Genomic DNA, 14,800 nt, shown 5'->3' with positions numbered 1-14,800 from the left:
ACAATTAAAATTAACAAATAAAATATAATGGTAATATAAAGATGATAATTATTCTCAAAATTAAATTTTATGTAGAGCAAGCCGATCCTTACCCAGTAATATGTACATAGAATCTTCGCCTCATTTACATTATAGGGCTGGGGCGAGTTGAAATGGTCTTTTGATCATACCTACCAGTCTCTCCCAACTAGCATCAAGGAGAAAACATTAGTTGCAGCGTAACTTATTTCAATAAAACCTTAATTTAGTTGCAGTCAGTGACATGCATACACCATCCGGTCTTTGAATTTTTACAGGACACATATCCTATCGATGGATGAGCAACCAACAATGAATTCTAACTTATAAGCAACAGAAAGTTTCCAAGAGCAGGCAACTCCAATATGAGAAGAGAACTACCGTCGACTGCATGAGTGCATATGCTTCGTTTTGAAGTCCTGGTATTAGACACAATGCTGTAACATGTACAAAAATAGCATGCGAGATCAAGCAAACCAGCACCTTCCAACCATCATGAATGTGTTTGTAACATGTTCTATACCCGGTACATAAATGTTCCGTAATATCTCCCAAGATCCTTCTGAACAAGGTAGGTCATTCACTCTCGTAGTCTTCGTCATCACCAAAAGAAAAGACAGAAGCATCTGCAGCAATTGCCTTGAATTCGCTCATAGTGGAGGACTCCAGTGCAGGGCTCTCAGCTGGTGTATTTTTACTGCTCGGTTCGATTTTGGCATCAGCAGCATCAAGGACTTTCGTGACTTTTGGTTCGTTTTTCAATGATATATCTCCAATGCCTTGTGTTATACTTGTGCTTTCCTTTTTCGAAGCCTTTGTTTCAGTTTCTTTTGTTTTAACTTCAGATCCAAGTGTATCATCATCATCCATCTTTTGACGCCTGCCCTTGGAAGACCCTTCTCCTTCGCTATCAGAGAAAACATCATCCCTATCTTGGCTTTTAGAATCCCCAGTAATGTTAGTTGTAGTGGGTTGGGTTTCTTTTGTTTCTGTAGCAGAGGTAGTGCTACCAGGAGATTCCATCTTGGTATTTGAATCGGTTTGTCGTGAAGGATTAGGATTAGGATTAGTCCCGTCATAATCCACAAGCACCACTTCAATCTGGAATCCTGGAGATGGCAACTTCCTCTGCGAGATGAAGGTTGGAATTGTTTTTTTTTCTTTTTAAAATAAAACAAAAGAAAAGAAACACATTGGGAACATTCAATCTCATCATAAGGAGCTTAAGCTTAACTGGATAATTCGCCCAATCTAATTAACTAATTGAAAATTTAGAACAGCTGTGTACCAACCGATAGATAAAGAAAGTGCATGTTTCAGACCCAAGAGAAACAAAACTCATATATTTTCATGCATTTTTAAGATATCGATTGTGATCTTAACTCCTAAGGAGTGAGATCAAAGATAGCATACCAACAGAACTACTCAATGAGTTGACGATTACCATCAGTTAAAGGGAATTGCTATACCTTATCGAAGCCATCGAGGTCGGAAGTATTTAAGAACTTCCTATTCTCTGTGAATGTAGTATTTAACCAGCTGGGCAATCACACAAGTAATAATAGTAAGTCAACATACAAAGGAATACATAGCATGATTAAGATATAAGCAGATGAAAAGCCAAATTTCTTTCTCTTAACGCTGCAGCTGCATAAAATGGTATTATTCATAGATATCAGAAAAAAAAACCAGGAAAAACTAAAGGCCTCAACTTTTGTCAAAAAAAAAAAACTCCAATCAGTTCAATTGACAAAGGATTTTTCAATGAGATAGTTCAATGCGGATTACCACTAAATCATGTTTAGTGTTGTTAATCAGCTCAAATTATGAGAACAAACACAAAAGGAGTAGATATACTGTTGGTTATTTATATTAACACTGCCTGGAACTTCTATTTTCAGTAGCCTGCATTGAGTTATCACCTTTTAAACATACCGAGACAGATAGACAGGAAAGAATGAAACCCATTACTTGGAGATTAACAAGATAAACATAAAAGACAAACAAAAATGTTAAACTACGCTCACCAGTAAAAATCTCCCTGTCGATCATGAAAATTAATTTTGAAATCACCAACCACTTCTGTCAGACCAGGCTCTCCCGGCAGAGCAAAGACCATAATCCCTTTCTTTGGTGCACTAAACCAGAAGTCTTCAGGCTAAAATACAAAAAATACATGAGGAACAGACAAGCAAGAAAGAAAGAAAGGAAATTGAAGCTAAATAGCTTATAAATCAAGTAGAATGAAGACGGAAACTAAAACCGATAGCCAAAAATGCAAGAGATTCTATAACAAAAATAAGTAGTAAGCTTGACATTCTTAAAAAAGTACAGACATTTCAGAAGTAATATTTGAAGTTTCAAACGTCTAGTAACATCGATATACTTTGCAAAAGGAGATTGCACTGGACCAGTATAGGACCAGTATAAAAGTGTAACCAAAATCATTGGTTTTCCAGCTCCCTTATAGTGATGATCAAAACAGTAGAATAATATCAATTCTCCATCATATTCAGCGGTAATGTTCTGCGAGAGGGTAACAAAATTTGATACATAGATACCATCTGTCATATGAGCCAAAGATTTTAAGAAAGAAACTTGACAGTAAAGCCCTTGAAAATACATCGCTTCATTGGAGTATGAACAACAAACCTGAAATTGTTGAGCAAGATGATAAAAACATGTGTTGCAGATTGGCATATTCACATATAGTTCCCAGTACACATCCCCATCTATTAACCCATTGCTCCTAATTAACTTATGTTTAACTTTTGGCAAATCTTCACATTCAAATAACTATTTATTTGTTAATATAATCAGCAAATTTTTAGTTGTTAACAGACATGCTAATCACAGCATTTCACTATGGCAAGCAGTTATAGGATTAGTTGGGAAGCTTAGCTGAGCGCATAAGAGCTTCCAATATGTTTGCTCTTACCAGTCACTACAACAAGAATGCCATCAAAAATGATATGCCGCCAAATTTTAGTGCTATTATCTGACCTAACTATGCATACTTCGTGAGTAATGGAGCAGAAATGGCATTAGGATCCAGTTGGGTAAAAAACATAGTTTCATGTGCATTGTGTCATGAAATTTCTCTACAATAAATTCCTGTATGCAGTATTCAAGGTTCGTTTTAGTGCTGCCAAATATTCAATAAAATTGTGCTTACATGAATATAAAGTTTTTTTGTCCTTACTAAGAAACTATTTATAATTTCTTGCATTCTTAAAAAGGAAATTTAAAATTATTATCAAGGACTTAATTAAAAAATAAATCATGAGGGAAACTTACAACCATTATGGATAATAAATTGAAATAAGACTCAAGTTTTTATCTACTACAGATAAGATGCAAAGTCTTTAGACAAAAGAAGAAAAACAACAGTCAAATTGATAACTTTCTTTAGGGAAGACGACCGCGGGTGGGGTATTAATCATTACCAAAACCATCATAATTGCTACATTCTTTGCTTTTTTATAATCTTGCTTAGGAAGCATAATCAGCATCAAATTTATGGTAATCAATCTCAAATTTCTCACTCATTTTAGTCATTCAACATTCATTTGCTTGCCTTATGAGGTATAAAAGATTCTTTATGCTTTAGATGGCTTACTAGCTCCCTAACATTAATATTTTTTTTTAAAAAAAATGTAGATTCGCTACATTAACGACCCTCCTAGTGCCGGCTCCACGGATATGGAGGGAGGTACATGCATGTTCACACGGTAGGGTAAACCCCAGGTCGTCAGTTCTTGAGAATCGACCCTGGCCATTACGTCAGAGATGTCATGCGCCTACCGTCCGTGCTACGCCCTGGGGGCCTAACATTCAAAATTAAACCTCCTACATAACATGGTCAAAGCGCATCATCTATTTGTTCCAAAAAATCAACTAATCAGTAATTTAACGATACCACATCTATTCTAGTGAAGAACCTCTTCCCTCATTTATTTTGTCAATACTTTATATTTGAATGAAATTAAGCATAACTAGACAAATAATCTACTTTGAGTGCAGCCTCTTCCTAAAGAAGATATTAAGTTGGGTTGAATATAAACTTCTTTGGTCTAAAGGAGCATATAGAAGTTTAAGAAATATGTGATTATTATGCAGGCAAACAGAATGCAGTATAAGTACTGAATATGCACATGTGGTCATATAGAACGCTTTTTAAAACAATGACCAGAGTCACCAGATCAATTTCTACATCTAAGTGATTCATACTCTCAAGAATATGATATGTAACCTATGCCTGTGAAACCATTATGGAATTCCTTGAAATAAAAGGCTACTGAAAGCCTTCAAAACTTTGCAAAAGGCAAGAATTTTGAAATATGCAAATAAGGAAATGCATTAAGAAATATCTTGAGTAACTGAGTCCCAAAGCAATTAAAAATCATTAAGGTAAAATGTGCAATCAATAACAGAAAAAATATATATACACACAAACTTGATTGACATGAATAGTATAAAAATACCATTAGATCTTTGGTCCTTGGATGCTTCTTTGTTGAGAAGAGAACTCCTGTTGTGTAAGATGCAGGGGCTACAATTAGTATCATACTCACAGAAGCAATTTTACAGATAGGAGGAATTCAAATATGGTCAGAAACTAAATAACAAGAAAACTGATTGTCCTAATATATTAAGTTAAAATAAGTCAATCAGCAAGCACAGAGAAACTATGTGGTGCTTGATGTGCAAGTATAAGGTGCAGAAGGTGTTTTTGGTTGGGCTATTTTCATTCAGTTTTAGGTTTTCATTTTCCTGAAAACAAAAATCAGTTCCTGGAAGCGTATTAAGTGAGTTGATATAAATGAAATGAAATCCTGAAATATGAGGAAAATGAAAGATTGAGGTCATCTATGCCAGTATGTCGCTGCATCCTGAAACACAAGCAACATACATATAAGAGCATCAGTACATCCATGAGCACAATCGCATATCTAGGATCATAACCCTTCAATGAACTCGCTGTTTAGACCTCATAAATCACTTTTAATTGCATTAACTAAGTTTATTTTTATCTCCTTTTATATTTTTTCATCTTCAACTCTTAGAAGCAGAATTGATTCAACTTGCGAAATAATATAATTTATTAGTTATGATTGAATAACTATATCATCTCAAACATATGCTCTCATTAAATTTTTTTATTGTTGACTGGAATTACATGCTTGCTCATGACAAGTAGTAACTTTGATTTTATCTTTTCTCCATGCATCCATCTTAATATTCCCAGCTCCACAATACTAACTTTTTGGACATATTATGAACTAATTTCCCAACACTCTAATCCTTTCAAGTATGGCAAGTACCCATCTTGAATTTTTTTTATTATCTTAGGATCACACAATCACAACACCAAAGCAAACTCTAGAAATTTCTTACCCAAGTTTGAAATCTCATCTTGAGCCGAGGATTCAGTCCTTGGCCAAAACACAATGGTTTTAGTGGAACGTCGTGACAAGTGTACCAACAAGAGGCACCTAGGAGAAGAAGAATCAAGGAGGAGAAAAACCCTTGTGTGACCTCATGAAACCATTGTGAATGTCGACGACCTCATCAACGTCGCAGAACCCTTGAGCAACCTTGCCATTATCCTAATGTCTTGGTCATTGCAAACCTCACTGTAGCTTCCCACGAGCATAGTTTGGCGCCCTACGACCATTTTGCAATTGTTCCAGGTGTCGGTCAATATGCAAAACAACCTATGTAGACTGACACAGAACAAAATTTCACTCCGTGCTCAACATTTTAAAAAACCACTCTCTTATAACCCTTATATGAGAAAAAAATTAAGGCCTGCTTTGACATATAATTAGGTGCATCATACCAAATTAACTTGTTCTTAAAGCCCCTCAAATTACAAAGTTATGCCAATAAAGGGCAGCCCGGTGCATTTAAGCTTCCGCCAAGAAATTGTTCCCGAGACTCGAACCCGTGATTTAGATCACATGACAACAACTTTACTATTGTGTCAAGGCTCCCCTTCTAAATTAAAAAATTGTGCTAATATAAGAAAATATTGTTTCAACCTCAAGTGATCTTCCTTGAGCTCATTATTTCAGCACAACATATTTTTTCGCAGATATCATAAAATTAAAGTGATTATATTATCCTAACCCAAAGTCCATTTAGGAGGCTACTGGTTTCGTGCTCTCAGTATTTTAGGCACTTTATTAAGGACAAATATCATCATGGCTCTGGTTACTATGTCAAGAAATAGGAGCTTCATCAAACTAGGTTTGCTTCTATAGTCTTTTAGGAGATAAGGAAACAATTAAAAAGTTTTTTTTTTACAATACACCAAGATCTTTATATACATTTTAAGATTACTAACCATATTTCAGGGGTAGACATAGGGTGGGTCACTTAAATCAAGAAGGCGAACTAATTGCATTCTTTATCGTAAAACTCCCGTGAATGAAAAATGTTACCATAAAATCAAGAGTTTTACATTGATTTTCACACCTTAAAACATTAACGGGATTAATTATTACCAAATGAACTTATGTCAAAAAATAGTACCAAACATGCTAGACAGGTAGAGTTCCTACAAACAATATTTTCATCGCAAACCATTCTTGGTGTGAAAAGAAGCATGTTGGTGTGCTTGATAGGGTTGTTAGTAATACACCAGAAGATAACTCAAATCTCAAGATTTTTGAACACTTTGAATAAATACATTACTTGTCCTAAGTACATTACTTGTCGGATTTTGAGATTTTCTAGGAGGTACAAGATAGAAATAGTTGCAATTAGATAAGTAAAATGAAGAGAAAAATCCTTTTTAAGTGATCAAAATGAATGTGATTCAAACAGTAAAACCAGAAGTCAAACTAGCTGTTACCGTTATGATTAGAAACAGAAATTGAAGGCCGGATCCAATTAGGGCATCTATGGAAACGAAACCCCCTAAGCATACACCTGGAAGATGCAAGCATTTTTTGTCAGTATAACTAACACAAGCTTGCTAAGCTAACAAGCCTATAAACTAGAAAGATGAGTTACCTACGGCCTGGCTGATTTTCCCCATTGAAGTATGTCAAGATACTTTCAAAATATTTGACGTATCTCTGAATGCAATAAAAAGTGGAAAATGAAAGTCAAAATCTTAAGATAATGTAATATCTTATAGGTATTTTCAATAGAAAGTAATTGACTGACAATTTGACTTGGGAGAACAAGCCCCTTCCCATCTATGCATCTTTTTTGGTTGTAGTATTCCATGGACTCTTCAGCAGTAGGAAAAAACTGTATAAATGGGAAACAGTTTATACAAATACAAGCTAAATAACAAATTTGAGAGAGACAATAAATAATATTATTTGACACATTTTCAACTAGTCTTACCTTAAGATATAGAAGCAGGCTAGAGATCATCAATCCTGTCCTTGCCATACCGGCCTTACAGTGAACAACAACAACATTTTCAATGTCCTCCTTCAACCACGAGTAGGCACTTTGACAAAATGAAATAATAAGTTGAATTGGAGGACAGTTGTGGTCATCAAAAGGGAAGCAAGCCACCTGTGAAATCACAACACTTGAGATGAGCAATCATACAAGAATAAGAATGTGAAAGTGAGCATTATGCATCAGCATTTATTGCAGTTTAGCTGAAATTGTGAAACAGCAGTCCTTACCAGTTGAGCATAAAGTAAGCAGTAGGGACTCTTTAACCCTATCAACTCTTTCATTTTATCCACATTGAAATTTATTGAAAGCGCCATTACAAAATAAGTTACCAGCATAAGTTGTCATTATGGCAAATTTATTAGTGACAGATTAGGTTTTCAAAGAATGCCTTGCTGAAGTCTGGAGATATATAAAGGAATTACTTGAAGAATCCGAGCAGAGATGATATTAAGATAGTTGAGTTTTTAGAGTGAAAAAGTACTCCAACTAGGAAGTAGATAAAAAAAGGGCAGCCCGGTGCACAAAGCTCCCACTATGCGGGGTCCCGGGGAAGGATCCATTGTACGCAGCCTTACCCTGCTTTTTGTAAGAGGTTGTTTCCAGGTTTCGAACCCGTGACCTTTTGGCCACAAAGCAATAATTTTACCGTTGCGCCAAAGCTCCCCTTCTTAGGAAGCAGATCTAACCAAAAAAAAAACTAGGATATGAAAAAATGGCCATAAAAGTTTATTTCATGTTGATGAGTGAAGGGAATGCTTTCCAAAGTGCTATGCAATGGAGGTGGTTAGAGAGAAAATTCATTCCTATGCATATTATAGATTGCATTGCCAAATCAATTTGAGAGTTCGGTTGCCAAACACTAAATTAGTTTCATAAAATATCATTTAGCAAAAGTACCTTTCCTAGATGCATTTTTGCAAGCAAATGCAATGGCAAACTCAGCCTAAATAGCATATTCGTAGAAAAGTTGTAGAATTAATTGAACTAAGACACTTTTCGCAGAAGCACTCAGTGAATCACATATACATGTTTAGACATTCAACAGAAAGGAGAGAGAAGAGTACACACAAAACACATTCAAAAGCATACCTTTCCCTCAAATAAAGATGCATCATAAAGCCTTTCTGAACATAGATTATACACTTTATATTTTCCCTATAAATGAGAAAATCAATTAGAAATTTTTGGTAAAAAGTCGCAGGTTACATATGAATTCAGAAGGAAACAAACTGTACAAAAAACTAGAAGCCAACCAACAATTTTTAGCAGAGATAAGCTGCAGAAAATTGACAAAGGGAAAAACAAAATTAAGTGGAAGAGCATCAAATTTGATGCAAGAAATACATAATCAAATAGTAATTGAGTTGAAAGGAATATCACATGGAAAATTATACTAACAACTGAAAATAGCATTGTTTCAAATTATCATTGTTCTTCAGTTGCATAAGCAGAGGCTGCTGGAGGTATGATAAACACAATTCACAGAAATGTTAATTGTGAAAAAAAAAACTCGAGCCATTGTTTTTTTGGCAGCTTGCGTTTTCATGATTTCAACACATAACACCCTTGAGATGGAAAATGGTGGTGAGTCATCATTTGCAGCTCCATGCACCCATGGAGTTGCCTGGTTTGATGTTTTCAACTTTCTCACTCAGTTTGAATTTGAAGGTGCCTTCTGTCTTCCCAATTGACTGTCCAAGACGGTGTGGACTCCTGTATTGGAAATGGCATAATTTTTTGTTCAGATCATGGGTCTCATTTGTCTCTTTATCAGTTCCTTTTCCATTATTTTTGCACAGCTTCCCCAGTGGATCTTATAAGCACCATGTATTATCTTCCTCTGCTCTGTTGACACTCTGATATAGGGCATCTAGCAAGCTTTATATACCAGAAACTGTCTGCCTCTGGATCTTTCGCTGGCAATCTCTTTATTCAGTGTTGACTGAGAGGTATTATATCCAATGGGACAAGGTTGATAGGTAGTGAAAGATTTGCCTGAAGTTGCAAATTTTCCACAGATGCTTATACTTGGGGAGGCTTCCAACTAGTGTTCTATTTGTGAATCTTGGACTAAATCTCCATACAGTACTTTTTAGTTCTTCCCTGGACGACAAGGCCCACATCTTCTAGGCCTGACCTTTCTCTCAGGATGTTTGGAATGACTTAGTGTTTCTTATCACTTTTCCAACGTGATGAGCATGTCCAAATGCAAACTCGAACTAGTTAAGAGAATTCCATACACATGGCACCTCATTGGAAACTAACTGGGTCCTATTAAGCAGGTCATCACTGTCCCCTCGTAATGTTGCTCCTTTCGTCTACTCTTGATTGCTCATTTTATGTGCATATTTATCCTTTTCTTCATTTCAAAATTTTTTGTTATATTTTCTGTTTTCAGCCAGTTAAACAAATCGTTTCAACTTTTGGGATATCAGATCCACTTAGCTCGCTCATTTTTATTAAGGATCAATTTTGATACAAATATCGATATCAGAGATTTGGTTCACATTTATCTAAATTATGCATATAGCTTAAATTGTACCTTCTTCAACCTTAGCCAACTACAAATAGTTGGAATAAGCATAACTTGATGATGAAGATATTCTTCAATTTTCTTTCTCACACTGATCTCTAACTCAAATCTCTTTTCCATAGGATGAAAAAAAATTGTGGGAATGAATTACAAAATGGCAGTCACAAGACAAACCTTATGATGAGTCTCAAAGAATTTGATCACTTCTTCCATATGGTTGCGATAAAATCCCTACAAAAACTATATTGCTTTATATTGTACTCAACAAGAAACAATAGTTGACATCAGTAACAAGTTAATGTCTAACAAAGTACCTCAACGTATCCAAAAAAACCTGAACTCAGGTCACCAGCTGGGAAACCCATGGCAATGATATTCTCAGTAATGTACGTCATATCTAAATCAAATCCACCTTCCTGGAACAATAGCAGAGGAGTTATACATCATTTACAAGAAATCTGAAGTTTTCCTGACATCTACAAAATGTTATGGGTTAAAACACACAGAAGAAACAACTGTGCGTCAAGAAGATGATTTACATGTAAGCAAGTAAAAGGCGCAACATCATCACCTGATATCTCCTTTTATTTTGAGAAACCATGTGTCGAGCTTTCACTTGAACAGCTTTTACAGCACTTTTAGATGTATCAACTATACCTTTTGTAAAGGATCCAAGCACACCGGATTGTGAATTTGGTGAGGCAACTTCATCAACAGTTTCTTCAGACTGAGGGGATTTGGGGGATAGGCGCAATCCCAATCCACTAGTGAGTCGTGACAATGTTGATTTTCCTGGATTTCCAGACTGCTGCTCCTCTTGGTCTGCTGTTTGTGAAAATTTAAGGTTTTTGGCCCATGAGGATATACCAGTAGCTGAAAATAAAGATTGTGTTCCTTGGGGAGAAGAACTTTGTCTAGGAGAAGAACTTTGATTGCCAGGGGGTGTAACAGGTGGGGCAGTATGATGTTCACGTTGTTGTGATTCCATAGTGTAAACAAGGAAATTCCGGACGAAATAAAAATTTGGTCTATATCAAGGCCACCAGATCACATGTTGCATACCTGTGAAATTAAATTGAAGATAGGCTGTTGAATCAAACTAAGAAGATGGATGGACCAACATAACAGGTAAACTAAAACATTTCAGTTAAATATCATAGTATTTTGATCGTTAATCACTCCATCATGTCCAACATTAGATGCAGAAGTTAATAGGAGCAACGGACAAAGATTACCCAACAAGCAGACACACTTAAAAATGGTCTACAGTTACATTTAGAGATATTCAATATGGTTCAGTAATTGCTTCTGCACTTTGATATCTAAGAGTGTAACTGATCCAAGCTAAGATGAGTTTGACTATGCTCAAAGCTGTTCATTTTCTTATCCAGCTTGTTCAAGATATTAAAGATCTTATAGAGCTTGAGCCAAGTTGTAGTTTTTTACCAAGGCCAACTAGAGACATTGCTTTTCAACATTGATCTGATAATGACATTTATATCATTTTAACAAATTATAACTAATTTAAAACAATAAAATTTTGTAGAGTATTATTTTTAAGTATTTGAATATAAAAAATAAAGAAATATGATCATATTGACACTTAGACAAGTTAATAAAAAATTTAGTTCATAAATTATTTACAAGTTTGCTAAGTTTGCTTATGAACATTAACAAACCATGCTCTCTGGTGTTCGAACTTGTTCATTTTATATATTTTATAATCAAAAACCAACAAAAGTGGGATTTTATCATGTTAAGTATTAAGCTTGTTTGCAATCATCCTATTCAATTACAGTCTTGACAGATAATGGTTGGTTTTCAAAAGCATCTTGAACCATCCAACACCATGATTGATTTTTTTTTTACTTTCTTCCTTTCTGGAACATCTGAGTGAGATGCCAAGACCCAACAACACACACTCTTTAATTTCACAAGATCATTTATCTACACTCTTTAATGGTTGGTTTTCAAACGCATCTTCAACCATCCGACACCATGATTGATTTTTTACTTTCTTCCTTTCTAGAACATCTGAGTGAGATGCCAACATCCAACAACACACACACACTTTGGTTATGTTTGGTTGGGTGTAATGTAATCGAGCTTGAATGTAATTAAATTTATAATGTAATGTAATGTAATCATGATTACATTACCACGTTTGGTAATATAATGTATGTAATCTTTGATTACAAGGGTGATTACATTCTTTTGTTTGGTATCCATTATTTTTATAAGGAATGTAATTCATATTATTATAAAATGACAAAAATATCCTGCGACTTCTACCGACGGCCGCCGCACCTCTGTCGGAGCTTGCGGTCGACGACGGCCGGCGACCGACGGCGGCGGCGGCGGCGGTGGTCGAAGACCGGTGGCGACCGGCGGCAGAGGCCGGCCGGCGACGGCGAGCGGTGGCCGACTGGCGGGCGGCGGGCAGTGGCCGACGGGCGATGGCTGACTAGGGGCATATTCGACATTCAAATTTTGGTTAAACAGCGACCTCGTAATGTAATCGGATTACATAGTATTTGCTTTGTAATCCAGATTACAAAACTTCACTATCTTTTGTAATCGAGATTACATTATATTACAGGTTTAAAGTTAAAATAAACAAAATAATCAACCTTGTAATGTAATCCTGATTACATTACAAGGCAAATTACACCCTACCAAACGTAGCCTTTAATTTCACAATATCATTTATCTACATCTCATGGTTATATACATTGAAATAAGAAAATAAAAAAAGATAAATTGCTGAAATATACATGCAGAACATTCTAAGATACCACTTGGCAGTGTCTTTTTTTGTTTACTTTACAATATTAACAGAAGAATAATAAAAAAAATATCTTCGGGGCTATGTTGATACACCACAATGTTACATTCAGTTTTTCCCGTTATTAATAGATTTGATAGCATAAATTGTATTATCCATGGTATGTCAAAACACACAAGGTTTTATATTACACATAGGGATGTAAATGAACCAAACATTTATGAGCAAGCTTGGTGTTCGGCTTGATAAAAGCTTGTTTATGTTCGTTCAATATACACAAGATTAATTAAATAAACAAGCTTGAATAGCTCGTTAAACTAAACAAACAAGCTTGAACACCTGTGTGTTCAGCTCGTTAACGTTCATGAACAACGTTCGTGGATAATATTTATTAATAAAATTCTTTTCAATATGTAATAAATAATAAAATAAAATAAACAAATAAATTTAAATTATCAAGCTCAATAACCAATCAAATAACTCAAAGTTTCAAACAATCAAACAAGCTTGAATTGAGAGCTTGATAACATCTAAACGAACCAAGCTCAAGTCAAGCTTGAATTGAGAGCTCGATAACATCTAAATGAACCAAACTCAATCCAAGCTTCAAACAAGCTCAAGCTCATAAAAAATAAATCAAGCCAAGCTTGAACACTCATCTCAAAAGCTTGGTTCATTTTAAACTCAGTTTGGCTTGGCTCGGTTACCTTATCAAACAAACTTGAACACTCCAAAGCTCGACTTGGCTCGGCTCATTTACAGCGCTAATCAGACACATTGGCTTAGAAAAAAAAAAATGGTGCAATCTTATTGCTTATTATAGGCACTAGATATTGTCTTCAATTCATTTTGACTTTCTAAAGTTGCTCCAAGTTCCTCCTGCTCAAAAACTGTGATAGTTTAAATTAGGATCTAAATGTTTTAACGGTTACACACACATGGACCCAATGATTCCCATCTGAAACCCCTACTCCTAAGTACGTGAGGTTGGCTATAAGGATGCTTTCCGCCCATTAAGCTCTATGTACAGCCACATATTCTACTATCCCTAAGACATATGAATCCCTCTTTACAATTTTAAAGTAACTTCCAATTGCCACAACTTGACCAAATAAATTACTAGGTATCAGTGTTCCAGATTTTGTTTGAAAGATCTCCATATCATCTTACACAATGTACTGACAATTTATCCCATATTAAGTTCATGCCTCACTGATGACGAATGGATGCTAATATGTCCCCATCTTACACCTTGGCATCTTCAGCTTTCTGACTCTAAGCTTTGGTAAGAGATAAAAGTCAGACCAAACATGGAAAGGTCACAAAGAACATAGAATATGCTATAAATGAAAAGCAAAATCTAAAATACTCTTTTTTTTTAGCAATGCCAATCAGTTTGACCCTCAATCTATAGCATCCTTCCCTAAACATTATCACTCTTGCAAGCCAAAATGGACCTTACCGTGTACTTTCAATCACAGATGAATCCCGCTCACGGTGATCATAAACGAAAAAGTTTGATAGCGAAATTATTGCCTGTTACAATCTATTTCTATCTGTCCATTTTGATCATTCCTACGGAAGAAGAATCACATATGCCCTATCGTCTTTTGGGGGGGAAAAAACTAACTATTAAGACAAGTTAGGAACCAAATCTAGCAACCCTATCCACACTAACCTAATAAAACGAGATTCAATTAAAACGCAGTCGAAGATCAGGAAGAAATTGCTACTAAGATCAAAGATGAAAGAATCAAAATTACGAAAATCCGGAGAAACCAGGACCTGACCTCCGGGAATTGGGGCATCTGCGGGAACCTCTTGATAGAAGACTTGGGCGACAGCTCGATTGACAGCAGATCTAGGGCGGATAAGCTACTCCCATCAATCTGTAAAAACTTGGATTAAAATAAGGGTACAATTTACGAGCGAAGGCGACGACGAATGCGGATCGTGCGCGGTGCTTGACGGGGATCCGTGGCGAAGCTGCGATTGACCTCCAGGTGAGACGACCAAGACCATGAAGAATGGGGCGT

General features: G+C 35.7%; 1 protein-coding gene across 2 annotated transcripts; it reads right to left on the bottom strand.

Moving 5' to 3' along the window:
• Window positions 1–211: 211 nt before the first annotated feature.
• LOC121996278 (phosphatidylinositol 3,4,5-trisphosphate 3-phosphatase and protein-tyrosine-phosphatase PTEN2A-like) lies at window positions 212–14,800 on the bottom strand. Of its 2 annotated transcripts, none has more exons than XM_042550191.1 (13): window positions 14,550–14,800; window positions 10,551–11,041; window positions 10,294–10,395; window positions 10,154–10,210; window positions 8,536–8,601; window positions 7,381–7,557; window positions 7,195–7,281; window positions 7,039–7,103; window positions 6,878–6,954; window positions 4,503–4,549; window positions 2,046–2,176; window positions 1,488–1,557; window positions 212–1,146 (listed from the first exon to the last, which is right to left on the bottom strand). In XM_042550191.1, the coding sequence occupies exons 2-13, from the start codon at window positions 10,965–10,967 to the stop codon at window positions 595–597; spliced, it is 1,848 nt and encodes a 615-aa protein (XP_042406125.1). In that variant the 5' UTR covers window positions 10,968–11,041; window positions 14,550–14,800; the 3' UTR covers window positions 212–594. The 2 variants fall into 2 exon arrangements, with proteins under 2 accessions (XP_042406125.1, XP_042406124.1); XM_042550190.1 differs by having other exon boundaries at window positions 14,555–14,800.

This window comes from Zingiber officinale, chromosome 6A, assembly GCF_018446385.1.
Source record: "Zingiber officinale cultivar Zhangliang chromosome 6A, Zo_v1.1, whole genome shotgun sequence".
In the NCBI taxonomy this organism is placed as follows: domain Eukaryota; kingdom Viridiplantae; phylum Streptophyta; class Magnoliopsida; order Zingiberales; family Zingiberaceae; genus Zingiber; species Zingiber officinale.
This window is presented reverse-complemented; position numbering and strand designations above follow the sequence as displayed.